General features: G+C 39.5%; 2 protein-coding genes across 2 annotated transcripts in view; one reads left to right on the forward strand and one right to left on the reverse strand.

The window, feature by feature from the left end:
• Positions 1-7641: 7641 nt before the first annotated feature.
• Positions 7642-15103, reverse strand: F3 (coagulation factor III, tissue factor). The gene is made up of 6 exons (XM_039727195.1): positions 14554-15103; positions 13599-13713; positions 11525-11709; positions 10957-11138; positions 10686-10845; positions 7642-9597 (listed from the first exon to the last, which is right to left on the reverse strand). Exons 1-6 carry the CDS (start codon positions 14930-14932, stop codon positions 9449-9451), a joined length of 1170 nt encoding a protein of 389 aa, XP_039583129.1. The 5' UTR covers positions 14933-15103; the 3' UTR covers positions 7642-9448.
• Positions 15104-15140: 37 nt separating this feature from the next.
• The window catches only part of SLC44A3 (solute carrier family 44 member 3), a 91107-nt gene continuing 80553 nt past the window's right edge, over positions 15141-25694 (forward strand). Inside the window, exon 1 of the transcript XR_005629610.1 lies at positions 15141-15259. The gene's annotated coding sequence lies outside the window, so the exon portion shown is untranslated. The remainder of the gene's footprint in view (positions 15260-25694) is intronic.

Here is a 25694-nt window from a genome sequence, read left to right on the forward strand (position 1 = left end):
CAGCTTTGAAAATCTGCAGTGCTGTCTGAAGTTTGCCCTGGAATCAGCCAGGTGATGCCATCTGGTTTAGGCCTAACCAAGTGCATGCGCTCAGTTCTTGAGGACACGTTCTTAGAGCAATGGGCTTATAGGTGTGTTAATCTGCTTTGGGTCTGCACTGAGATTGGCTCAATTGGCTGTATCATGGTAATAATAACCTACGAGCCATTGGCCTAAGAGCTGGACTCAATCCTTGTGGGTCCCAGCTCAGAATATTCTGTGATCCTGGCCTCTCTCCTTTTCTCCTGGCCACTTCTTTTCTCTTGATTTAGAAGGGCCTGAATAAGATTAATATAATATCAGTATGAATTCTTGTGAGTGCTCCTTAATCTCTGTACTTTGAGGATAATAAGTTAGTGTTTTTCCACCTTTATTGTGTTTGTAATTTTCAGTTGTTTTCCTGGTATGTTGTGGTGGACGTACCAGCTATCAGGATACTTGAAACACAGTAGTGTAAAAGTACAGCTAAGATATGCTTGAATTTACTGATTTTTAAGTGATCAGTGTTTTCTAATGCTAACAGGCATGGATTTTTTTCTTTTCTTAACTGAAATTAGTTGTACAACAAGTGTATTGTAAAGCATTCTTAAAGGGTAGACCTCCCTTTGAAGGAAAGTGTCTCAGCCAAGATGCAGTCTTATAAATCGGTGTTTTTCAATTAGGTTGATGAGTTAGAGGAGGAAAGAAAGGAATTTCTGTGTTGTGGGGGGATGTTTAATACATAAATTTTTTAGATACATTAAGGTAGAAGTTGAAAATCCAGTGTTAAAATTTGAATTTAACCATCATTGGTACCATGAGAAGTCCATAGAAACATCCATGGTAATGATCATCTGAAATCCCACTGCAAAAAATAGTGGGGTGAAAAGGTTGCCTAGGTTTTATAGAGAAAATAAACCCCAACTTTTATCTGTCAAGAAAATCAACAGTGTACAAGTTGAAATTTCTGCTCACAAGGCTGCTGTTCAAAGCCATTATTTAAATGTATAATCTATATGCTTCTTTATTAGGTGTACTTAGCCAGATGGTTTGTGCTAGTCCCTTTCCTGAGCATGGAAAGAGGTTTCTTGATTTAACTAATCAGGGACGTGCAGCTGTGTCAGGAAGAGGTGGGTTGGTTGGTTTTCCCTTCACATGTTGTGGTTCAAGGCTCTTGCCAGTGGTCTGGACACCGTCAGGTTTTTATTATGATGCCAGAAACTTCACTGGGAAGTTTAAAGTGGCTGTGCATATTACAGGTTCCTATGTTTGTTTATATGTTCTGATGAAATCCATCCTGTCTCGTGTATTCAGAGGATGAAACTGGTTTTATTCAACACAAACCATTCTATCATTCATCTTGAAACAGAAATATAGCCAAGTTAGGTTATTATGAAAGCAGCTTGTCTTTCATGTTAAAAACTAGAAAAAATGTTATCTTCAAAGCCTTCTTTGAACTTTTGTATAATTTTCTTTCCTTGAATTCAAAAGCAGAGTCAGGTGACAAGTAGCCTGGAACTTCACAGACAGAAGCTGTTTTAAGGGAGTAATTTGAAAATACAGTAAATTCAGGAATTAAATAAGAATAATATCCCTAAGGAAATTCCGTAGGGATTGACTTGGGAAACTGAAAACATTTTGCCAGTAATCTTGCAATGAATGCTACAATGCAAGAATAATCATCCTGTTGGCATTTTAAAATGGGAGAGAAGGGAAACTTGGACACTCTACTTATGTGGAATATATCTTTCCTAAACCAGGCTTAATCACAATGTCTCTTAGACTGCTTAGAAACCTCTCTCTTAGTGACCTTTGGCAAGTCTGAGCCATAAAGATTGAACACAATTGCTTTTACTGGTGAAAGGAGCACATTTGTTGTAATGCCCAGCCCTGTTCCCTGCTCTGCTTGTCCACAAACCAACATCCTTCATTTCCCACCCATCCCTCAGTTTGGGAAACAAGAGGCATCTGCACATGATGAACCAAAATAGAACAGAACTGGAAAAATTAGGTCAGTTCTGTCTAGACAAAAAAAAAAAAAAAAAAGCTGAAACTGGTTTACTTGGGTAGAAATAGGGAACTCCACCTATGTGACTAAGCAAATTTTCTCCACTAAAGTGACTTAAGAGTTTGGTCCAAATCAAAGCTAATTTTTTAAGGTTGATTATTGAAAGTTTGGGGGAGGCTGCTTTGAAAGACAATCCATGTGTGCAATTGAAGAGGCATTTTATGTAACCAAATATACTCTTAATCTCCTTATCCTGAGTGGTTTAGTGCAAGTAGGTCCTAAAAGACAATTGGCTACTTTTAATCACTGTGAATCGTGACAAGTGTAAAGGTGCTCCCCAAAATAAGCTAATATTTATTTGTTTACTTAATTGTAGTATTTTACTGCAGGAATGTGTTGGCACAAAAGCAGCAGCTAAAGACAGCTATGTCACAAGCAACTGATGGGGCAGATGTGGTATCACACTGAAAGATGAAGTATCTATAGAGAGGTTAATGTGTTATCTATAGAGGGGTTAACATGTTGGGGAAAAAATGATGGTTAAAAAGCAAAACGTGTGCTGAAGGCTTCTTAAAACTTGGATGCAATATTATATATTGCAACAAGACTTCCCTGAAGAGCAGGAACTGTGTGCAAAGGGAATTAAGGGCCAAGGTCAAATCTCAAGCCACCAATACTAACTAGATTGAGAAAAAAACCTTTCAGTTTTTTTCAATGATGAAAATAGTTGTGTTGGAGCTTTAGTAAGGCTGTGTCTGACAGCCAGTAGTAGTTCCTGCAGGGACCTTGTATTTTGTTCTCTTCAGGTTGTTCTAGGGACTTGCTTGAGAGACAGGTACAGAAGAGCAGCCTCTCAGCTGAGACCTGTTTTGATTTCTTGTGCCTCTCACTGGCTGTGGAATGGAAAGTAATTTTTTTCAAAAGGTGTTTTTGGGGTTGCTTTTTGAAGACAGGCTCAGCAGAACTCAAAGCACATACAGGCCAAAATAGCCCCGGTTTCAAGCACAGCTGCCTTCCAGCTGTTCCTACCTGTGCCTTTATTTCCCTTGCCACTGGAATAGCATATTATCACAGTTCCAAACATAGTTTGTACTTCAGCATAATTCACAGGGCTTCTACAGCTCAATTTATGGCATGTGCAGCAGGAGTAAAACATTTTCCAGTACTTCTAGAACACTACAGTTCTTTCTGTAAGGTACTTAGTCTGTTCCTCTAAGAGTTAAAAGGGCAGTAAGAGGACTCTTGTTTTCTGTTTGAAGGATTCTGAGGAAAGAAAATCTGGTGAGAAGCTTAACAGTCAGCATGAAAATCTAATTCTGAGCTATTCCTGAGTTTCTGAGACTAAAGAAATTTGTCAAGGGGAAGGGAGTATGGTTTTGGCTTCAACACCAACATGCAAACAATAGGTAAGTACTGATGGATTGTTGACTGGGCCTTGTGTCCAGCAATGTTTGGATATTGGACAGCACAGGGTATATTGCAGTCCAAGATTCCTTGAGAGGCTGTCAGAGGAAAGCACTGAATAGGGATGGGAGGTGTTCATGAGAAGAGAGTTGTTCCTGCCCTTAATATCAGACCTTATTGAGCTGTTCATACTCTCTGTTCCTTTTCATTATTAGAAAAGAGAATATCTAATTCATTTCTTGTGCCCTTTTCCTCCAGGTTTTGGTGAAATCTGGATTCAAACTGGATCTCAGTGTGTTAGCAATTTAGAAACATTTGGATTGTTAATGTGCTGATTATGCCCTTGTTTACCACTTGGTGTCACCTTTTCCAGGCTCAGGAAGCTCGGAAGGCGATTGCAGGATCCCTGCAGTGGTGGCAGCGGTGCGTGCAGGGCAGGGAGCAGCGGTGGCACTGCCACACGGCTGTGTGGCACCCTCCGTGCCCTCTGGAAGCAAGTGGTCATGTGAGAATCAAGTGGGAAGCTGGGGAATCAGACTGAGGATTATCTCTGTGGAGATGTACATATTTGGGGTGAATGGATGGTAAAGTATGAAGGCAACAGAGGGAAAACTTTTTGTGTTAATCAAGGATGCACTCTTTAAAATAAAAAAACTCAACTAACAAACCCACATTTTTCCCTGGAATAATGAGTGCTTCCTATTGGAGTAGGTTTTTAAATCTCACTTGTCACTCTAGCTCTTCTAGTACACTAGCTGTTTAATTGAGTTGTGTAATTACTGAATAACTAATTTTAAAATTACCATGTGATCTCACTGGGAAAATATTTCTCTGTTGAAAGGAAGGTGAGTTTAATTAAGTCTCTTTTAATGAACTATTTTTTTGAATTTAAAAATGTCAGGACTTTGCTACTTAAATATTTCTTAAAGTAGCAAGGTAGAAAACTTGAAAATAAAGTAGAAGAAAATGCTGGAACTGTAAAGATTCTTTAATTTAATGTCAATAACTTCATTGCTATTTTAAACAAGACTAACAAAATTACACTTAAACTTAATTCAGTGTTGTAAAATACTTGGAGCAATGCTAGTGAATGTTCTGAAAGTTACTGTCTCAATAATACTGACCAAGGGGAGCTGTAGAAGGTAAAAAAATAATGCTTCCATGTTATTAATATGTTTTGGATTGTGATTAAGGGATATGGATTTATTCAGACTCCATATTTTGCTTAAAATGAGATCCTACATATCTGTCTGAGGAAATAAGGCAGTGGGTTCATCTCTCATGAAAAATAAATAATGGGAATGAGTAGAGGATGGAGGAGAGGAAGGGAAGCATGAACAGAAGAGCCAGGGGAAGTCAGGAGCAAAAGCATTTCAAGCTTCTTACAGGAGCCAGTGACACAAAAATCACTTTTGGCAAGATGAGAAACAGGCACAACCTCTGCAACTGGACATCTGAGACAGCCTGGCTGTGAAACCCTGGATGCAGTCAAGGTGGCTACACGTTTATAACCAGGTACTGGCAGGTTTTTCTGGAAGAAACCACCCCTGAGGGAAATCTTGCTGTGAACTTGGCTAATTCAGCTACAGTTAGAGGGTGAGGAGTTACAGGGAAAGATGATTTTTCTGGATCCTTTGGGGGAATGCTGCAAGAGGCTCTGTGGGTTGAATGAGAGCCTGTGCCAGAAGAAGCAGAAGGATCTCATGGTGGGAAGGTTTCTCATTATATGTTGTAAGGAAGAGATCTGCAGAGCATCTTTATGTCCTGAGCTTTGCTAAAAGTTCTGCTGTAGAGCCCTGGAGGGCACACACGATCAAATAAGGGAAGGGCAGCTCCCTGTGGCAGTTTGTCTTTGTAAGGGACAGACTGGGCGTAGTCTGTCAGGGAGCATATGCCATGGTGAGTAACACCACACCTAAGGGTTGTGGAAAGATTTTCAGCTGACCAGTTCCTGCTTCTGTCCTGTCCAGCAGGTTGTTCTTTTCCTGTCATTCTCAAACACGAGCACCAGGACATAGACTATAGAAAGCATGGTTAGTTCTATGTGGATAAATTCTGTGTAATTAGAAGATTCAATTGTCTCTAGGGTCTGATAATGTGTATTACAAGGTTCTGAAACTGTGGTAATCACTACTAAAATGCAAAATAATCAGCTTTGCAAAACTGAACCGACAGGGTAATCTATCACAGCTGTTTATTCTCACTTCATGCAGAAAACTCTTTGTCCTGAGTTGCCACATAACTAGTGATCCAAGTTAAGCTCATAATCACGTTCTTATCATTACATGCCTCTCAGCAGCAGCCTTCTCACACTGGAAAGCTGAGTCTGCTAGAAATAGCTAAGCTGTTTGCTGCCATATCCATCATACATTTATGAAGTCCTCTACAGTTGTTCATTTTAACTAATAGCAGTAATTTTGTCTGTGTTGCTTTTAGGGCTGACAGAAAAGTAGCACAACAGCATCAGCCTTTGCTTGTGTGAAGAATGTGATTTTAAAGCAGGCTTGTAAAAGTGTGCAGTGTTACACATTCACTTGTACAAGGAGAGGACACAATATTGTGTGAGGGAACTATGCAAATGTATTTATCTTCTTGAAATAATCAGATACCTTTTCCAGATAGTGGAGCTAAGTGGAACAGGGAAATAGGGAGCATCAATAGGAACATGCCTGCTTACAGAAACCTGCTTAGAAGAGGAGCCAGGGAACTTAGGTGCATAGGAAAAGCCTTCCCTTTCTCACCTCCATTCTCTGTGTGTCTGGCTTCATCTTAAATCCATGCAGAGCTGAAGTGGCCACATATGTGGGCCTAGTCTTTCTTCCTAGCGACAACACCTTTATTGTTATAACAACTTCTGCCCAACCTAATACTCTGAGAAAGTCTCTGCATAAAACATTTTGCCTGGGTTCAGCCCAAGGAATAGAACTTAGAGAAGTTTGCAATTAAGAAGCCCCTTTCTCAACTGTCTCCACAAACAGAAAACGCCCTCTTTGAAATAGGATCTGTGAGCCCCGTGACTCTGGTTACTCAGCATTGTTGGATGATAACGTACTGCAGCTAGGAAACAGAAGTGCTTCAGGCTTCCAGAACTCATGCAGTCAGGGGTCTCTCTTTTGCCATTTAAGGCACTTGTTTGCATTTCTGTGGGTGTCTCTTCTCCCCTCCTTCCCTCCTGCCATATTCAGAACAAACCCAGAATCTCTTTAAGTAATGAAATATGATTTATAGTGTCATTCTATGTAGTTTATTACAAGCAACTGCATGGTCTAATTTAGTAAATGCTATGCTGTAATTACAGGCTTTCCTTTTCCTATTAGCTCTTCCTTTTTCTGAGTCTGGCACTGAATGAAGCTGAGGAAGCAGAGTGCTTCAGGGAAGGGAAGTAATGATGATAACTTTGGAATGTTTTTAAATTGACTCCCACGAGCTCTCATGTTTTTGATTGCTGTTGTAAGATTCCTTCTCCATACAAGGCTTATGCACAGGCAGAAAATGCATTAAGCATTTATTGCTTAACATGAAGTGAACAGGGTTTTGGGGGGGAATTCTGGTGTTTTTCATCCCTCTGTAAAAAGAGGAATTAAAGACCCAAGAAACCCCCTCCATAAACCACACTTACATATTCCCAGGAGTTTTGACCCAGACACAGATGGTAGCTATAGCACAGCAGGGATGAACAATAAAAATACAATTCTGTACAAATTGTTAGATTGGGATATTAATTTTGTAAGGTATTCCTTCTCATTAATACAATGGGTATTTTTTAAGGCATGTATAAAGTGTTGAGATCCACAGCCAGTTAGTTCCAACTACAGGGTGATTTTTTTTTCTATTCTCTTGCATTTTTGTGTTTGTGTATGCTGACCACCATCATTGTAGTTCTCATCTCTGGGGCAAGCCCCATAATGCCTTGAATGAACATCAGTAGCACAAGCACAGGCAGCACTGTGGGAATGGAAGGAGAAGCTGTGAATGCAAACCCTGACTAATTCTCATGTAACTGGACAGCAGAAATGTGACTCAGGACTCTTCAAAACCTCCAATTTGTGAACTGTGGCTTCTCCTTTCAGGTGCCCTGGTAGTCTGCTTTATACATTTGTTTGATTGTGGGAGCTTGCCTACACTGCTGTCCCAAATAAGTTTCCTAAATGTATATTTAATTTAGTTCTGGAATGAATACTGTACATTGTTTTGAAAAGGAAGAGAAAGAATTATGTTTCCAGTCACCTTTATTTCACTAGAAAAGTATAAATTACCATCATAAATACAGATAACACCAGTATAAAAATTAGATTCTCATTTATAAAATAAATACTAAAAGTCAAAGCAACAGGTATCTCCAAATCCCATCACCAAGATGATTTGAATCTACACCACAGAAACCATTATTCAACTGTTAATTAAAAATTATGTTCAAAATGCAGGAAACTGCTACCTATTCAGTGCTTGCTGAAATGAGTTACTACTGACTCAAAGCCTGCAAAGTATTTGTTCTAACACTTATTTGGAACTATCAGACTCCTCTGTCTATAAACTCTGGGTGTAGTGTAACTGGATATACTTTCCAGATAAATAGCAAGTACCTGCTTCAATAGTGTTTCTTACAAGCTGCCAGTGCAGTAGTTTCAGTTTGTTTACCTTTGTCAGCATCCAAAGATAAACAGACCAAGTTCATTTTATCCAAGAAGTGCAAAAATAAGAGTAGCAATTTTGTCGCATCTGAACTAACAGATTATTTCACCAGTTAATATTGTTAAAAGGCAGATAAATACAGGGTTTGTTTCATAGAAACAGAAAAATATTCCTTTTAGTTAGGTAAATGACACCTATTTTTCAAAAGTAGTGTTTTTTCCCCTCACAAGTACCGTAAATCTTCTGGCTCAATAAGGCCATACTGATCAAGTTAAAAGTACCTCTAGTTCAAAATCCTGTTTAACAGGACAATAGAAGGGGCTTGGGAACAGTCTAGGAAAAATCTGTCTGCAAAGAGACCTTGGCAACTTAGAGACGGGCATTCACCAGCCATGGGAAGTTCTACAAGGAGAAGTGCTGGGCTTGGCACCTGGCACGGGGCAGCCCTGGATGTACAGACAGACTGAGGAATGAGAGACTGGACAGCAGAAAGGGGCCACCAGGGCCTGGGGGACCTGGTCAAGGGAAAGCTGAACATGAGCCAGCAGTGCCCTGGCAGCCAGGAGGGACATCCCTGTCCTGGGGACATCAGGGACAGCATCACAGCCAGGCAAGGGAGGGGATTGTCCCGTTCTGCTCTGAGCTGGGACAGCCTCAGCTGGAGTGCAGGGGGCAGTTCTGGGTGCCACAACACAAAAAAGACACTGAGCTGTTAGAGAGGTCCACAGGAGGGTAACAAGGACGGTGAAGGCTCCAGAAGGGAAGCTGTGTGAGCAGTGGCTGAGGTCACTTGGTCTGTTCAGCCTGGAGAAAAGGCAGACACTTCAACAACCTCGCCAAAGGAAGCAGAGGGGCAGGTGCCAATCTCTTCACTCTTGTGACCAGTGACAGCACTCAAAAAACCAGTATGAAGCTGAGTCAGGGAAGGTTTAGGTTGGGTGTCAGGGAAAAGATTTTCACCCAGAGGGTGTTTGGGCACTGGAACAGGCTCCCCAGGGAAGTGGTCACAGCAGCAGCCTGGCAGAGGTCAAGAAGCTGTTTGACAACACTCTCAGGCACACGGTGTGACTCGTGGGATGGTGCTGTGCTGGGCCAGGACTTGGAGTCGATGATCCTGATGGGTCCCTTCCAACTCAGCACAGTCTATAATTCTATGATTGTAACAGATCACCACAATGCTCTTCCAGCCTCTGGCCACTAATGACACAGGGCTTCCTGATATCTGGATTTTTTGTCTGTACTGTCTAGTGGATTTTTTAATCCACATAAAGTTTGGGCTTCAGAATTCCTGTTTCAGAGAGCCTAAGGCTCCACTCAAATATCCAATTTTGTTGTTGGGTTTTTTTCTGCTTTGTCTCTGCCACTAGTGTCTGCAGTACTTTTTCCTTAGACACCATTAAGCAGCTCCTTTTCTCTCACAGCTCTTGCTTTCTTTGCTTTCTTGCGTTTACACAGAACCACTGGAAGGACAATGGCAAGAGTGATGACTGCAACTGCTATCACTGCTAAGATGATAAAGACTTCTGTTCCATATTCTGTAGGGGAAAAAAAAATCCAAGATTCAGTTATCAGAACCCATAATGTCACAGTGCTACAAACTCTTTCACTGAATGAGAAAATACTTTCTATATGTTAATCTTACAAAAGTGGATTTACCACTTCAGTGTGAACTGAATACATTTTAACATTAATTTGTTGAACTGAAGTCAAGTTTTATTCTGCCTGGTTCACTCTAGGTTTTAATCTAGTTTAGTTAGTGCACTAAAGTACCATGCTAACACCATAACCATTCCCTCTGCCTGTACATTCTTTCTGTCCAAGTGAAAATCTGTTCTAGGTTACAAGCTAGAAAACACCAAGAGAAGATTTTTCTATTTAAATTTTAATGGAATTGCAATTTATCACTTTTGTGGTAAATTCTTTGGATAAAAACCTAGTTTGAGTTCATTTGCCATTTTAGAAGAGTTTTTCTAGAGTGCAAATATTCTTACTCGGGGAGAAGAAAGATACAGTACAGCAAAGTGATATTATTTAAGTAATATTGATGACTGTATATTGAAGAAAGTGTTATCCAAATGGCTAGTCTGATATGGCTGGCTGATTCACCTACACTTGCTAACTTATTCACCAGTAAAGAAGTCTATCTGCCAACCTCTGACCTCAGAACAGGAAAGAAAGTCTTATCCTCATTATCTGCTTTTGACATAACTAAAGGTCAGTTCATGCTACAAGTAAATGGATATGCAGGTTTCCAGCACTTGTATGTTTTAGAGCTAATCCTTCAAGCACTTACTGTGGCACCTGCCATCCTTGGAAGGATCCGAGGAAAACAATTGGAAATAAAAATGAAGCTGAAGGCTAGTGATGACATCTGGAACCTCAGACACCAGTCATCAACTCAGACATTTTAACCAAAACAGTTGGGCAAAACCCTAAAACCAGCTCCAACTAATTAAAGATGGTGGACTCTTACTTAAAGAGAGTTCTTCCCATGAATTTCCATGTTCCAACTGTGTATTCTAACTTACACAGTAAGCAGTTTATTTCATTGCAGGCACCAGAATTTAAAGACGTGGGTTTTTTGTCAGAATATTAAAGACTGAGTGACAAACCTGATACTTACCATCTAAGATATTTTTTCCTACACTGGTACAGAGCACCATGCTTTCTTGGCCATTACGATTTTCTCTACGAGAGGGAATGATTCCCTGGACATAGAAGCAATAATTCTTTCCACTGTCAACATTTACTTCAAAATTATGGCTTTTTGTTGTTGCATCTTTCTGCAAAGGAAAAAAATATTTCAAGTGTCAGTTCTGAAGACAGAACAGAAATGGTGCAACTATACAGAATGTAACAATAATTACAGAACAAAAACTAGATTTAGACCTTACCTTTCCAGAACTTTGATCTTTCCAGTAAGAGAGTTTGTATTCCAGGTCATGCTGGAAAATGTCTTGAATACTCAGAAAGCTTCCATTAGGAAATATATATGGTGTAAGTGGATCTTTGAACACGATGTTCAGTTTGGAACCTTTTTGTGAATAATCCTTTATCTCTGGTTTTCCAATAACAGCTAAACAAAGATTTTTAGAATTAAAAACCAGACATCACCATGTATATATGACATGCTCTTCTTCCTTCTGCCCTCCATTACTTTCCTTTCTCAAATCTATTACAAGTTTAAAAAACCAGTGAAGGCCTAGATTGTAAACAAGTATCCTCACCTAGTACATATTAACTAAATGGTCTACTCGGTTCAGTGAGAAAAAAATGGCAACTAAAGCCTTTCACCCTCCCCTACAACAGGCAAAGCTTTATGCCTGAATATCTTCTTTTCCAATAACAGCAGTGTTACTCTAAGAATCTATAGAAAAAACCCTTTAAGCTCAATCATTTAAATCAACAGAAGTAATCTTGAAAATAAATTTATAGTAAGATTTAATTGGCAATCCTACTTACTCTGGCTATAAGGTGTAAATTTTTCAGAGACTGCAAAAGGTGGCTCTTCAAAGTTATCCATCTCTGCAGGCTTTACAGACAGTATGTGTGCTGTGTAGGTCTCCTTTACATTCCTGAGCACATCAGTAACATCACACTCCGTTTCTGATGTCAGTATGCATTTTCTCTTCACGTCAGATGTCTGTCTGAAAAGAGCAAGAAAGAAGTGTCAACACTTTTCAACCAGACATATATGTATTATATATTTAGATATGTTAAAAAACACTTTTCCCCTCAAACTGTATAGATTTCCCTTATCCTGTAGAACAGCCTTGCAGGCTAAAAGAAGAAGAGAAAACCTCAAAAGCCACTATCCTGTACAGCTGTATTTCACAATTCAAAGCAAAATTCAGTAAATCAAGTATGATTGATATTAATTAGAGAAATGTGCTATGGGACACATATATGAATTTTAAAAATCAATCTTCTACATGAATCAAATAGAAACCATAACTAGTTCTGATTTTGCATTTTTCTGCAGTTACAGAATGTATTTTAACGGAATAGAAGATGCATAAATCACTTTGAAGGTGTTATCTTTGATAATTTGAAAATTATCACCTTAAGAAATATCAGTTGTTATAGGAAGCTCTATTGACTGATTGTTTAATGTGACAACAATGTTTCCATGTAGATGTAATTTGGTTTTGTGTCTATGCAAAAGCCACTAAGAACCAGACAGTAGCAGCAAATTTTAATGCAGAGTTACAATTTTAAAACATTGACAAAAAGTATGAACTATGCAGTTCTCTTGATTTTTGAATGATAGCAAGCAGGTCCATTTACTTGCGAAATAGCAATGAGACTGTGAAAAATGTTTATTTCTCATTTTACTTCCTCACAAGAAGGAATGAAAAAACAGATTAGATATTACTCTTTCAGTTATTTCTCTCTTTTTCCTGGTGAATTAAGGGGAACAAAAATTGTGTGATCTCAGGAAAGGGATAGAGATTTGACCTTTTTGATGAAACAAATGTACTCTGTAACTATACATACACAAGAAAGCAAACATTTAATCCCACTTCCTCTGTAACAGCAACTTCAGTTTAAAGAGATGCCTCTTCTGCAGAACTACACCTGATTCTATACTGAATCTTGGGCTAATAGATTTCAGGTTTTTGCAAACAAAATTCTGGAAAGAAACTCCAGATTCAAAAATTTCATAAAATTTGTTCTGCTAGGTGTGTGCTTTTAAGTCCATTAATCTGATCACACCTAAAGAATGAAAAAGAACATTAAGCCATTACACTGGTATTTTACTTGTTAGTCATGAGAGAACACTCATTTTTGTGCCACCTTTAGAGCCAGTGAGACTACAGAACCACTTTTTCATTAATATTTAGGAAGTTTGATGATGTGTTTTACCTTTAGGGCACATTTAATAATGCTCTCTGTAATAAAATGGGAGCTAAAACCAGCACAGATTCATCACTGAACTTCGTGGAAAGTTTTGTGCAGTTCTGAAAGAGGCAATAGGCACTTCACTTAAGCTTCACATAGGTTATGTTTTATGTTCACAATACTTTACAGCTTACATAAAACATGATATCTTGACAGAGGTCGATGAACCAAGGTAATTTTTAGTATTACCCAGCAAGAGAAAATTATTAATTACTGTGATTCACCAATTAGAATAAAATGCAGACTCATTTATTAGACACCTCCCAAGACTGAAGACACAAGTCCAGACACCTTGAAAGACATAAAAAGGTGAAATTCTGTCTAATACATGTAAGTTGAGTATCAACTCCTTCAAAGTATCCTGGCTGGCTCTCTCAAGCAGCACCGAACCCCAGAACTAAAATACTGATCTAAAGCTCATCTCTCCAATTCTGAAGTGAGCAAAACCAGAAGTCTAAACCTGATATTTTTATAGTTGGACACTAAGAAATATTAACACCTGGGCTGGCAGTTTTCCTAAATCCTAACGTTTGGGCACTTTTCCTGTTACATTCACTTTCAGAAATATTCAAACACGCTCTTTTCATTTTCTTCAGTTGCCGTTAATGAACATATCACGGTGTTATCTACTTACCCATGTATTTCTACAGTATAGAAGTAGTCTGATGGTTTTGGTTGCCACTGTAGTATAGTTTTAAAATTGATTGAAGACCAAGTTATATTGACTGCTGTTGGTAGTTCTTCATAGCCTTTAAAGACAGAAAAGAGTGCCTTCAGTCATGCTATATTGTCTGTTTCCCTGCAGTCATTGTTCAGATAAATTAAGCAGTTGCCATTAATTGCAATTTGGAAACGTTTTCATGGGGAAAAAGGCTCAGTCGTGCCCTTAGGAAAGGACTGCTCATCTTACTAAAGGAATGTGTCCTGGCAAAGTGAAGAATGAGACGAAAATTATTTTCTGTCTTATCACTCTGAAATTGATGAGTTCATTTGGAGTTCTGTTTAATGCTTCATTTATCCAAGACCTCTGCAGAAGATACAAAAGCTTGAACGTGCACGAGAACGTTCGAGCACTGAACAAATGAGGCATTGTTCAAAATAATTTCTAGCCGTGTCTGCTGCAGAAAGCGTTAGCTCCTGGATTCCCATTTGCATATTTTAGAAAGATAAAGTCTCTTTAAAAATCAGTGGTTACCCTACACACCTACATTATCTGCGAGAGGATGAGTTCGTGAACCCCTCAAGCACATTTCTGGCCGGCCGCAGCGCTTCGGGGAAATGCCTCGGACGAAGCCGGACGGGAAAACCCCTCGCAACCCTGTAACCTCTGGAAACCCCTCGACAAGTTCGGAGCTGGGAACAAGGGGAGGAAATCTTGCGACTTCACTGCAACAGCCCATCCCCGGGGCCGAACCCGCTCCCGGCAGGAGGAACCCGCAGCGGCGACCAGCCCTCCAGCATCCCCGTGCCCTGCCCGCCAGCGCGGGGCGGCTCTCCGCGGACTGCCTGAGGGACACCCCGGCCGGGGCTGCGAGGGACGATCCCGGCGCCATCCCTCCCGTCCCGGCCCGTCCCGGCCCGTCACTCACCGGCGGCCAGGTGGCAGAGCAGCGCGCAGAGCAGCGGCGGGGCGGCGGCACGCAGCATCCTGGGCGCCGTGAGGGAGCTGCGGAGGCCGGCCGCGCCGGCATATATGGAGCGGGGCAGCGCAGAGGCGGAACCCAGGCCTCGCCCGGGGCCGCCCAGCGGGGGCGAGGGGCCGGAGCGCGGCGGAAGCGCTCGGTACCGCCGGGTTGAGCAAGCACAGCGGGGGATCTTCGAGGAAAAGGAGGGGAGGGGCGCTGAGGGACGGACGTGTCCCGCGGGCTCCAGCCCCGCCACCGCATCCCCGGCGCGGGCCGAGCGGGACCTGAGGGCACACCTGAGGACATGCCTGCGGTCCGTGTCCCTCTGCCCCTTTGGTGTCATCAGGCCCTCGTACCACCCCTCCCTTGTCCTCTTGCAATACTGGTGAAACTGGACACCACTGGATAGCCAGCTTCATCCTCTGCAAACCTTTAGCTGGCTGGCGAGGGACACCCAAGCTCGGAAGCGGCTGCTCTGCGGGGCAGCTGGTCATGCAGAAGCGATATTGGGTCAGTTGACTTAGATCCCGTACGTTCTGAAAGACTAAATATGTGAGTCCTTCCCTACGCAGGACATTGGACACAACTGCTCAGCTACATCACGCTCTCCATCCCCGCACACCGTGCGTAGCAGACCCTGTCAAGGCTCATCGGTCACACCAGACAGAATGTAAGTTCCAGGTGTTCAGGGTTTAGTACCACATCTCTCCTCTAACCCGGGGGCTGTTTACCCTTTTCCTGTGAGGTTACATTGGAAAGGTGTGCCACTTTCAGAGGAGTAGGGAATTTCTGACAGAAGGCGTTCCGAATCTCAGCCTTTGCTGAGGCTCGGCTCCTGGGCTGTGCATGCAGCTCCCTACGGCCCTTACCCGGGCGGGGTTGTGGCTCTGTGTAATACTCAAGCTCTAGAGGGAGCTGTGCTCGAAGGAGCTCAGGATTCTGCCGCAGGAAGGTGGGAAACAGACCATGCAGCAGAACCTGTGTCATAATTCAGGGGGACCTATGCATTTACAGTCTTAGACTGACTCCTTTTTGTTTTGATGCTGACTTGGTACCATGTACGTGGAACCTGTAGGTAAGAGAAGAACACTAATGGAGAGGTTGAATATTTCATTACCTTTAATTTTCATGATTGACACATACCTGTCTGCAAGCAACCAGTTCTCTCTTATAATGCAAAATAAATGCATGTGGAACAACTTACAATATCCATTCAACCAGCATCTGCATCAGAATTCATATAATTCTAAGGCAAACCTAAACCTTTGATTTTTAAGTTACCTTAATTAAAAGTTTACCTTCATTAAAATCCAGCCATACGCCTTCTCATTTTCCTGTTTTGTTTTTGATCAAATTTCAGCACTGTCTGTATGTAGCTGTATGCCAACATTACCTCAGCTTTTAACTTGGTGTAGAATACACATCTTGTGGTGTTTCTAGCTTTTCAGGATGGTGACCTTATAAGATCACAGTTGATTTTCAAAGGACTTTAAAAAGAGAAACAGTACACATATGTTTAAAGAAAGAGATGCTTATATGAAACTTTAAAATCACCTTTAGATTTTAATTTCACTTAATTTCATGTAGTTCAGTCACAGAAGATGGAAAGTGGGTGAGTGGTGGTTTCCAGTTTTTATGCAGGTAATCTGGTGATCCCCTTCTCCTGCCTATATCTTCTTAATCTCATCTCTTCTGTCAAGAGCTCTCACATGTGAGAGAGGTGAGGAACCATCCAGACTAACCAGTGTGACCACTGCTAGGTATTTCAATGTTCACTGAGCTCTTAGATGTTCTCCTTGCTGCAGCATGAGAGAAGGACACCCATTTGCCAGAGTTGATCAGGCTGGCATGGAAAGGGAGATGGAAAAGTGAGAAGCACTGAGGCAGGAGCTGCTGCTGCTATCTCTGCTCTTCTTTCTCTTCTTTGGCCAAGAGCAGATTTGACCACAGAATTAGAACTGCTCAGCCCTGCCTGGCTCCAGGCACCAACCAATGTGGGAGAGGAGAGGAACATCACACAGCCTGACATGGCCTGAAGCCTCTGGAGTCTGCTCAGCAGCCAGTGACTTCACTGTGACATTCTGGTCACATTTCCTGCCCACTTTATGGTATTTCAACAGCTCATTTAACACAGAAAAATTGTGCCTTTTTTCAAACACATGTTGCTACATGCAGGCGAGCCTTCTGCTGACATAGAGCTCTGGCAATTTGTCTAGAAACTTAATTTGGCTCCCAGAGTGGGATGCCAAAATGTAGGCATTGTCTCTGTACATGTCTCTAACCCATTTAGTCATCCTGTGCTCATTGAGAAAAAACTCATTCCTAAGGTGAATTTCATATTTTCTAGTATAGGCATCTAAATCAAGTCAAATGAATCTATTTCAGTGCTGAAACAAATGGAACATTTCTACTGAAGGAGATGAAGATGTTGCTGGGGCTGTTTGGAATATGTGGGAGACATGCAAGAGTGCAAGCCTGGCTGCACAATTTGGATGGCCTCTTCTACTCTGTGACATCTTCAATCTGGTGAACTGGGTGGAATCATGGTTATTACCCATTTGGAGGGTTTACTAGAATGCAAGCAGGTTCTAGAGATTTTCTTTCCTTTATATCTATGCTAGGGAACCATTGATTATGGGAAAAGTGAGGAGGAAATCAAACCTAAATCTGTGAAACTCCATTCATTTTAAAAAGGTGAACGTAATTCTTTATATTGTATGACCAAGTCTCTAAACTGGTTTGCTTAGAGGGAGCTACAAATAATTCTTTGCTTAGCAAAGCAATTGCCACATCATGTTTTCTGTACAGTCATATATAATTATTGAAGTGGAATGCCTCAGGTGACATCAGTGACAGATTGGTTTCTTTACGCGGGTGGTTTTGCAAGACTGTAAGTAAAATTTTGTAATAGTTATTAACGTTTTGAAATTTTGTAGTACTATAAAACGTTCATCACTCCATGCTAACATCAAAGTCAGCAATATCATCATATCTGATAGTGTAAAATTTACTTGTGTGAGCAGAATTTGAAATCAGTGAGAACTTTTTCCAAAATTAAATTGTTCCTGATATTTATCTTAAATTTAAATCTTTGTTTAATTTGTCTTAGTGACCCATATGATTGGGTAAATAATGTAATTATACAATTAATTATATTTCATTAGAAACCCCAGAAGTTTAGGTAACAACCTGTAATTTGGTACCTGCTTCCATAAATATCTGAGCATTTCTCTTGCAGATCTGCTTTATCAAATACTGTTTTATAAATGCATACACAAACTCACAAATACCACTGAGAAACAGTATTTGTAATTAAGATGAATTGTATAATGTTGCAAAATTAGTTACTAAGTTCTCTTTCTGATGCACAGGAAGTCAATTAATATAACCTCCCTTTGATGAGCAAAGTAAATGAACCAGTGTAATGGAGTCTGAATCAACTTTTATACCTAAAAGTAGCCGTGTTTATGCCTGAAATCTCCACACTAATGAAAGTCCCAGTATTGTGAATCCCTTGTAAATTCCTGATTTTCTTATTATCTAAACTATTATAAATTATTCTGTGATTCTACAGCTACCTTGTGATTTTATCAAATCACATGTAGCTTAACAGAAAACAGTAAAGTTTCACTGGGGTAGAACTAGGTAAAAATTTAAATCCAGTTCTGACATTAATGAATCTTCCTTTCACTTGTTGAAAAAATGTAATGAATAAACAAAATTGATAGAAATATTGAATCAGCAAAAGATATTTCTTACAGGGGAATCACAGGTACAATATGAATTTCTTGCTGATAGTAGAAATCCTAAAGTGAATATTTGTATGTTTTTTCTGATATTCTGCTTTCAAAATTTGTGTTTTTACCACCTTGGCCATACACACATCTCCTTATCCTATGGATATGTTAGAAAGAGACACAAGCACAGGACCAAACATCCTGGGAGCCTTTGGGTCTGGATGGGCTCTGTGTGGAAATGATGCCTGCTTGGGAGGCAGGACAGGCAGCCCAGGGAGGGAGGCTTTGACCCTTTTTCACTCTGAAACTTCTTGTCAACATTGCTTTGGTGATAGCTCCAAATTCCTGTTTCTCACTCACAGAAGGACGTGTGATGCGTTTATTACCCTTTTCAATATGTTGTCTATTTCATGAAAAAGAATTTGACCAAAATATTTGGTGCATTTTATTTCTGTGGTCTTCAGTGACGCCTTAGGGTAAATAAGACCATGTAAATGAAAATTTAAACCATGCTTTGCTTGATTTGGTGCATGGAGAATTTCTGAAAGCGAGTGACTATAGCAATAGCACAGCTGTGCTGTGAGGAGTGCCAGGGTGCTGCTCAAGTGCTGGGAACAGCTGGGTTTGTTTACTAGTGACTTCTCCTGCTAGAGGACAAGCAATTACAAATGTAGTAATAAATGTCACTGGAGCACAACAGAAACTATGGAGATAGAGACACTAACTTGTATTGGTTCCTTCCATGCCCAGATACTTTAGTTTAGCCAAACCAAAGTGTTACAAGATTGAATCTGTTGTTTGACACCATGATGCAGTCTGTCTTTCCTTTATTCCAGGTGTTCTGTCCCAACTGTGAAGTATCATCTTGGGGTATTTAGCTTAGCCTGTTATATCTTAATGACACAAATTAATCTTGCAGTTCCTATTTATCTCTCTCACGAGATTTATTTTTCCCAAGTGTTGTTAGACACAAGTGCAACTACCAGACCTTACTTATTTAGGTTTTCTTCTCATGCCTGAGTTTGTGAGGAAGAGACAAAACTGGAAAAAAAAAAAACCAAAAAGAAACATAAATATTAAATAATAATGAATAAAACTCATTTTAAAAGAGGCAAGTACATTAAAAGTAACCTCCTTTCTTTTCATATTGAATCCAGTCTCAGCTCATGAGTCTTTAAATTTCAGGACTCAAATAAATCAATTTTACTGGACAGTTATTTATAACTGTTAGAAAAACTTACTCCCTTTTTTATAGATTATTAAAAAACATGAACCTATTAGATATGATATATATAACTTCTCTGTGAAGCTAGTGCTAGTCAAATTCAGTGTTCTTTAAAAATGACACAAATGGTATGCACACACCTTGAAAGGTTAGGCAATTCCATGGGTAAAGTAAACAAAGCTTCAGTTTGAACAAATGTGGTCCCTAGGCTGCCATTAAACCCATTCTTAGGAACTGTGAGAGAGGAAAAGATAAACAGCACTCCATTTGTCATTGCTATTGTAAAGTTTAATCTTAGTGTAAAATAGCTTTCTCTTTTGGAGAAATTTGATACAACAAAAACCCCATTCTGTACTAACCAGCAAAATGAGTTTCTTTAATATCCTGCATCTCTGTTCATTGACACTACATTACTTTGTTGATACTGCCTTTTTTGCTGAGGTGGGAGTCAGTAGATTAAAGATAATTGAAAAATTGATCAGATTAGCTATTGGAGAATAATTCTGTGTTTGATAATGGGACATAATCAGCCTTCTACACCAATAGAACACTATGCAAACACTACAAGAATTATCTATTTAACCTGACAAAATTGCTCACAGTTTACTGAATAATTAAAGGTCACTGTAAAGTGACATTTAAAAAAACTATACAACAATGTAAACAAGACAAAGTATCTACTGAAATTAGTATACTTGTGCCCCCAGTGTCAGACTTGAAATTTTATTTTCAAGGAACAAAGCAAATATTAAGATGCATAAAAGGCTAATGCAGCACGATTTTAGCTGAGTTCATCATCATGATAAGAAAGAGTGAATTTTACTTCACTGTAAAATGTGAAGCATTTTATTGTGAGATAAAGAGGGATTTGATGCCAGTTAGTGTTGACAAAATACTGGCAGAGATCATATCACTTACTAGATATTTTCTGCCACTTTGGGCTACTTGTCAACTCAAATCATAAGTCAGTGTAAGTAACCTAAAATTTTAGCCCTGACAAAAAGTACTTGCAAAGGGATATTACTGCTGCTAATCAGTTTCCTGTCTGTCCAGTACAAAGGGAAAGAAACATCTTAGATCTGATTGAACAAGGTCTGAAGGAGTTTTCTCAAGTATCTCTACAGTGTTTTTTACAGATATTCTCTGTCTTTGAAGAATTTTAAGAACAAGAAGCAAGAACAATTTTACAAGTATCTCTACAGTGTTTTTTACAGATATTCTCTGTCTTTGAATGCAAGAACAATTTTAACTCAGCCAGTTTAAGGGCAAAATGACTACAGCATGAGCTGATTCTAGCTAAGGCATTACATTCCTGTGTGTGGAGCAATCCTCCTCTAGCAGCCAGCACCCAAATGCATTCTTTGACTGCACCAGGGGCACAGAGTGCACCGAGTGCACTTTAAGTGACTCTGTGAATTGATTTAGGAGTTAGTAAGAAGGGCTGAGGAGAAACATCCAATAACCAGTATTTAGCTAAAAAAGCTGTGTGATTTGTAGCAGAGGGCTGAATGTTGAGCCCTGAAAGTCTCAAGGATTGAAAAACAACTGTGTCATTATATTTTGTATTTTGGTGTGTTAGGGTCTCTTGTAAAGCTTGAATGCTGGCATTCCACACTGCTGCCTTTGAACATGTAGCTGATGGATTAGTGGAGCTATGTGAGTGTATTTGAAAAGAATGTAAAGTACGTAGAGGAAATATGTTCTTACACTGAGTGTATTCCTTAGAACAAAGGAAAACTGCAAATCAATAACACTGATCAATAATTATCAGAATGTGTACTTTCAGCCTATTTTATTAACAGCTAGGTAGTCTAGGATTTTAAGTTTGAAAAACTGATTTTATTTTAGTCCAGTTATCTTGTTCTTTCCCCATGATATTTAACTTTAAAATAACATCAGCCCAGTTTTTGTTTCCGGGTATCTGTCTCCATTATCTAAACCACACTGACTCCTGCTGATACCCACAGGAACATCTTGGGCTGTGTATCTCTGCCCACCACCTCCGGGTTTGCTTCCTTCAGATTTGGTTTCAAACAGTGTGCTTGGCATCTGATTGGTACAACAGTTGTTAGAATAAAAGGAAAAGTTCCTTTCAAATGAAGAGTAAATACTCCTTTGCAATCTAAGACATCTAGAAAGTCAAAGCCATCCTCCTGTAAGATTCTAGTTACAAACTTAGGCTCCTTGGTGCTTTGGCGAAGCAGTAGTAAGAAGTCTCCTGGTGGCAGGTACCCAGGTTAGAGCAAACTCTGAAGTACTATTGCTTTTCCAAACGCTGCATACTTTAGCACTTAAAGGAGCTTTATAAACTCAAAGCTAACTTGCATTTAGGAAAAAAACCCAGAACTATACACATTTTAAATAGGATAATGTAGCATAAGACAAGAAAAATGAAAATTCTTATTAAAGTTATCTACTCATTCTTTCCTACAAAACACAAAGTCCTGTCCTCCAGGTTCACACTTTTCCCCATAATCTTTCATGGGCTGCAGAAAACTTGAAGAGTTCTTTTAGGTCCCTAGGAAAATAATATTTTTTAAATCAGTTGGAGAATTGGCTTTAAATTCATTTCCTGATCTTCTCATCAGTCTTCTATTCTCTGCTTTTATTGCAGGCTCCTCCTCTCATTCATTCTTTTTCTTCTTTTCTTTTTAGCAGAACATGATTTACAAGACACAAATAGGACTGCTAGACTTTTATGTCTCTTTTTCTAACTTTTCAGGAAACCAATAATGCTAATGTTCAAAAAGTATGCAAAGCAGAGACAGTCTTCCCCTGTTAATCAGTGCAATAAGCACAAGAAAGGAGAAGTAAATAAAACAAGGTTGAGTCTGATAATAACGCAGAAGCATATTTACATTCACTCAGGTATATACAGTGCAGTGTGCCTCCTGCTCAATCACATACCTGCATGTCCAGAAGCTAATCTTGTTGGAGGTAGTTCCCATTTCCTAGTGCAAGTCCTAGATGCAGGGGAAAAAACTGACTGTACAACTTGTGTAGCTTCTGCATAGAAGGTGTCTGTGCTGATAAGGGTCAGGGTGTGCATTGGGTCTCAATCACAACTCCCTGTGCAGGCAGCACATTAGTTTTTGAAAGATACAGAAAGATTTGCAAAGATTTAGCTGGATATAGCTAGCTTTGCCCTTGTTTGTGAATAATCTGTAGCATCTGTGCTGATCTTTTCCTTTATCAAATACAATATTGTGCAATATTGAAAACCACTGAAGGCAGATAACAGTGTACTGATTAATTAACAGCCCCAAGAAGAATCTTTGGACCCACTGGTGCTGTCCTTGTTAGTGTTTCTATTTTCTTGTGGTTTTTTTTCATGATCAGCCCTGATAAATTTTCCTGAAATGCTTTAGAAAAAAGAAGCCTGTATTATCATCTAGATTACCCAAGTTCAATCATAAATATTACTTTATTTTGTTAATAACTTTGTTGGAGCTTTAAGATCTTCAAAGTATTTCAATTAAACCTGAAGTCTGGCTAGGCAAACAAAATCTTGAACTGCGTTTTTCAGATGTTTCACAGCATTCTTTTCCTCCCTCTCCTCTCTTATTCTGAGAAGCAGGCTTGACATAGGCACCTCTTGACAAACAGCAGAGGCTTGAGCTGAGATTGGATCACCTTGGAATTTTAAAATCTCAGGAGGAATTTGAACTCGAGGTGTTACCTTTTCAAACATGGAGTACTGCCAGGCAGAGACAGACATTCAGTCGGAGAGGGGGAATTCCAGCACTAGAGGCCAGAATTGGCTGAATTTCAGCTTCCAAATTCTTTTAATATAGTATTTAAACTCTTACTGCGCAATTCTGCTTGAATCCAGACTTTGCTATCTTGTCTGGAGTCCAAAGCTATGTCCCTAGAATCTGAAAGATTGTATCCAATTCTTCTGTTCTTTTGGCTTCAATATTTCTGAATACTTTATAAATTCTTGTCCAAACCCCAAAGTTGTTCAAAGTTCAGTGTTTAGTCTTTGTTAATTGTTTGAAAAGACTGGATGAATTAATTGGGAAGTCATGTGTAGTGGTGTGCAAAATACATAACTAACAGTTTTGATTCTTAGCAAGGCTTTTGAATTCAGCATGCACTGAGAATTTTCTTTCATTGATTGTGCTAATTCCTAAGCCTTCTTACGATAAAGATTGTGCTACTTGCATTCTCTGGGAAAGAAAGGTAGGAGCACTAAGAACTGGAACTCAAACACTTTCAGAATATAAATACGGCCTGCTTTGCCCATGAATTGACTAATGCATTGCTTGGTGATTCACTTGATCCATGAATCTGAGAAACAAAAAACACTAGACTCACAAAGGCTTTATGTGCTACTTGAAAGGAAGAATGGGGTCAGACACTTTTTTGGACTAAGCCTTGATGACACAGAAGAAATTCAAAGACAAAAGAAACTAAGAGAAGTATGCAGGGAAACATATTTTCTTACTGCCAGGAAAGAAACAGGCAAGTTTTGTTCTGCCCCTTTGGATATTTTGCCATCAGTCAGCAGTGCAGACTCCCTTTTGAGAAAGGCAGGCAGGGGACAAGCTTTTATTGGTCTCTTTTACTACCTCCCCCTTCACTGTCTCCTGTAACTTACATTCATAACTTGGTCTGATTTAGCTCTGAAGGAAAACTCTGTTTTTAAGAAGGAAAATTGCAGCTAGAAATACTCTTCAGCTAAACTGTCACCCTAGCTGGTGTCCATAACAGCTCCATCTTTTCCCTTGATCACTTGACAAATACGGCGTGTTTTCCACATTTCCGTAGTTGTTGCCCAGCAACTAAATCCCCTGTTCGTTGTGGGTTTTAATTGCCTTCACCCAGCTAGGTTCTCCATCTCCTTTCAGGTTGTTCCACCAACCCTCCCAGTTTGATCTCTTGTCAGTAGCAAAGGAGCAAGTAACAGAGACTGTTAATTGCAATGGAGATATTATTAACATTATGTTATTTTTGTAGTCTTAACTTTATTTCTTCTTCAGAAGAGTAGGTGAAATGTTTTATAAGCACTTGCTTTCAGAGACAGGGGTAATTATTACATGAAAAAATAGGCCAAATATATATTTATTGCATATGTTTTTAACCTGTTTTTTTTCTGGTAGAGTTTACTCGTGCCAGATAAGTGAACTGACCTATAACAGCAATATGGCTGAAGTATGCAGAGAACTATACAGAAATCCTTTGACCAAGAAAATTACACAGTTTTAACTGTATTACAAAAATTTTCCTTACAAATCCAGCTTCACAGTCAAAATATTTGTCTGTTCAGAGGCTTTGTTTTCTCTTAATGACATTTTTTAATTGCAATAAATATATTTGAACTGGATATACCCAGAGACCCAATTCCACCTTTGTAAGTATTTTTGTCATGTCTTTGAATTATTCTGCAATGTATAATGGAGTTTCTGGTTTGTTTTCTTTCAAGTGTCTTTGATTTGAAGATAAATGACCCAACCGTTTACTAATTTTTACTTTACACAGCTGGCTGAATGCTAAAGTATTTACTACTGAGGCAGATCAAAACCTACCTTCCATTAGTAAAGAAGCATTAATTCTCTCTAGATCTGTGAGAAGTGGCCAGAAGATTTTTCACTTATAACCTAGATTTATAATTTGATGGTATGTAGTTCATAACAAGTCTGAACCCGTAGATCTTGGAACATTTAGATCATTTAGTTCTAATTAACATTCATTTATTTGTAATCTTTGTGTAGTTGTGCAACTCTATTAAAAGCACATATATTCTAATCTTGTTTACAATGTCTGTGTAGTAGTTAAGGTTTTATGGATTTCATTTGATGACAGAAAAGAGAGGAAAATCAAGTTCAAAGTGTATGAGATTTAGGTGTGTAAGACCTGCATTTGTCAGCAATAGTATCTGCCTTGTTAGCAGGCTTAAAGCAGACATACATAGGTTTTGTTTCCTTCTCAAGACCTAGACCTCTGTGTCAAGGGATCATCAGCTAATGTTATCTTCTGACAGCCAGCTCAGCAGTCATCACATCAATTCTGCTTTCAATTTGCTAACAAAACTTTTCTAATTATATCTACAATTGAAATGTTAGAGCATGATCATTTCCACACAGGAAATAGCTGCACTCCCAACTGCTAACCCTTGTGGGGTGGCAGCCTATGACCACACA

This window comes from Passer montanus, unplaced genomic scaffold (genome assembly GCF_014805655.1).
Source record: "Passer montanus isolate IOZ18808 unplaced genomic scaffold, ASM1480565v1 scaffold60, whole genome shotgun sequence".
In the NCBI taxonomy this organism is placed as follows: Eukaryota; Metazoa; Chordata; class Aves; order Passeriformes; family Passeridae; genus Passer; species Passer montanus.

Excerpts from the sequence above, each read along its gene's own strand:
- F3 (XM_039727195.1), bottom strand. The coding sequence starts at position 14,932 with ATGACACCAAAGGGGCAGAGGGACACGGACCGCAGGCATGTCCTCAGG. Across the intron at positions 13,714-14,553 it reads GCTCTGCCACCTGGCCGCCG|GCTATGAAGAACTACCAACA; the intron begins GTGAGTGACGGG and ends CTGTCTTTAAAG. Across the intron at positions 11,710-13,598 it reads TATACTGTAGAAATACATGG|ACAGACATCTGACGTGAAGA; the intron begins GTAAGTAGATAA and ends TGCTCTTTTCAG.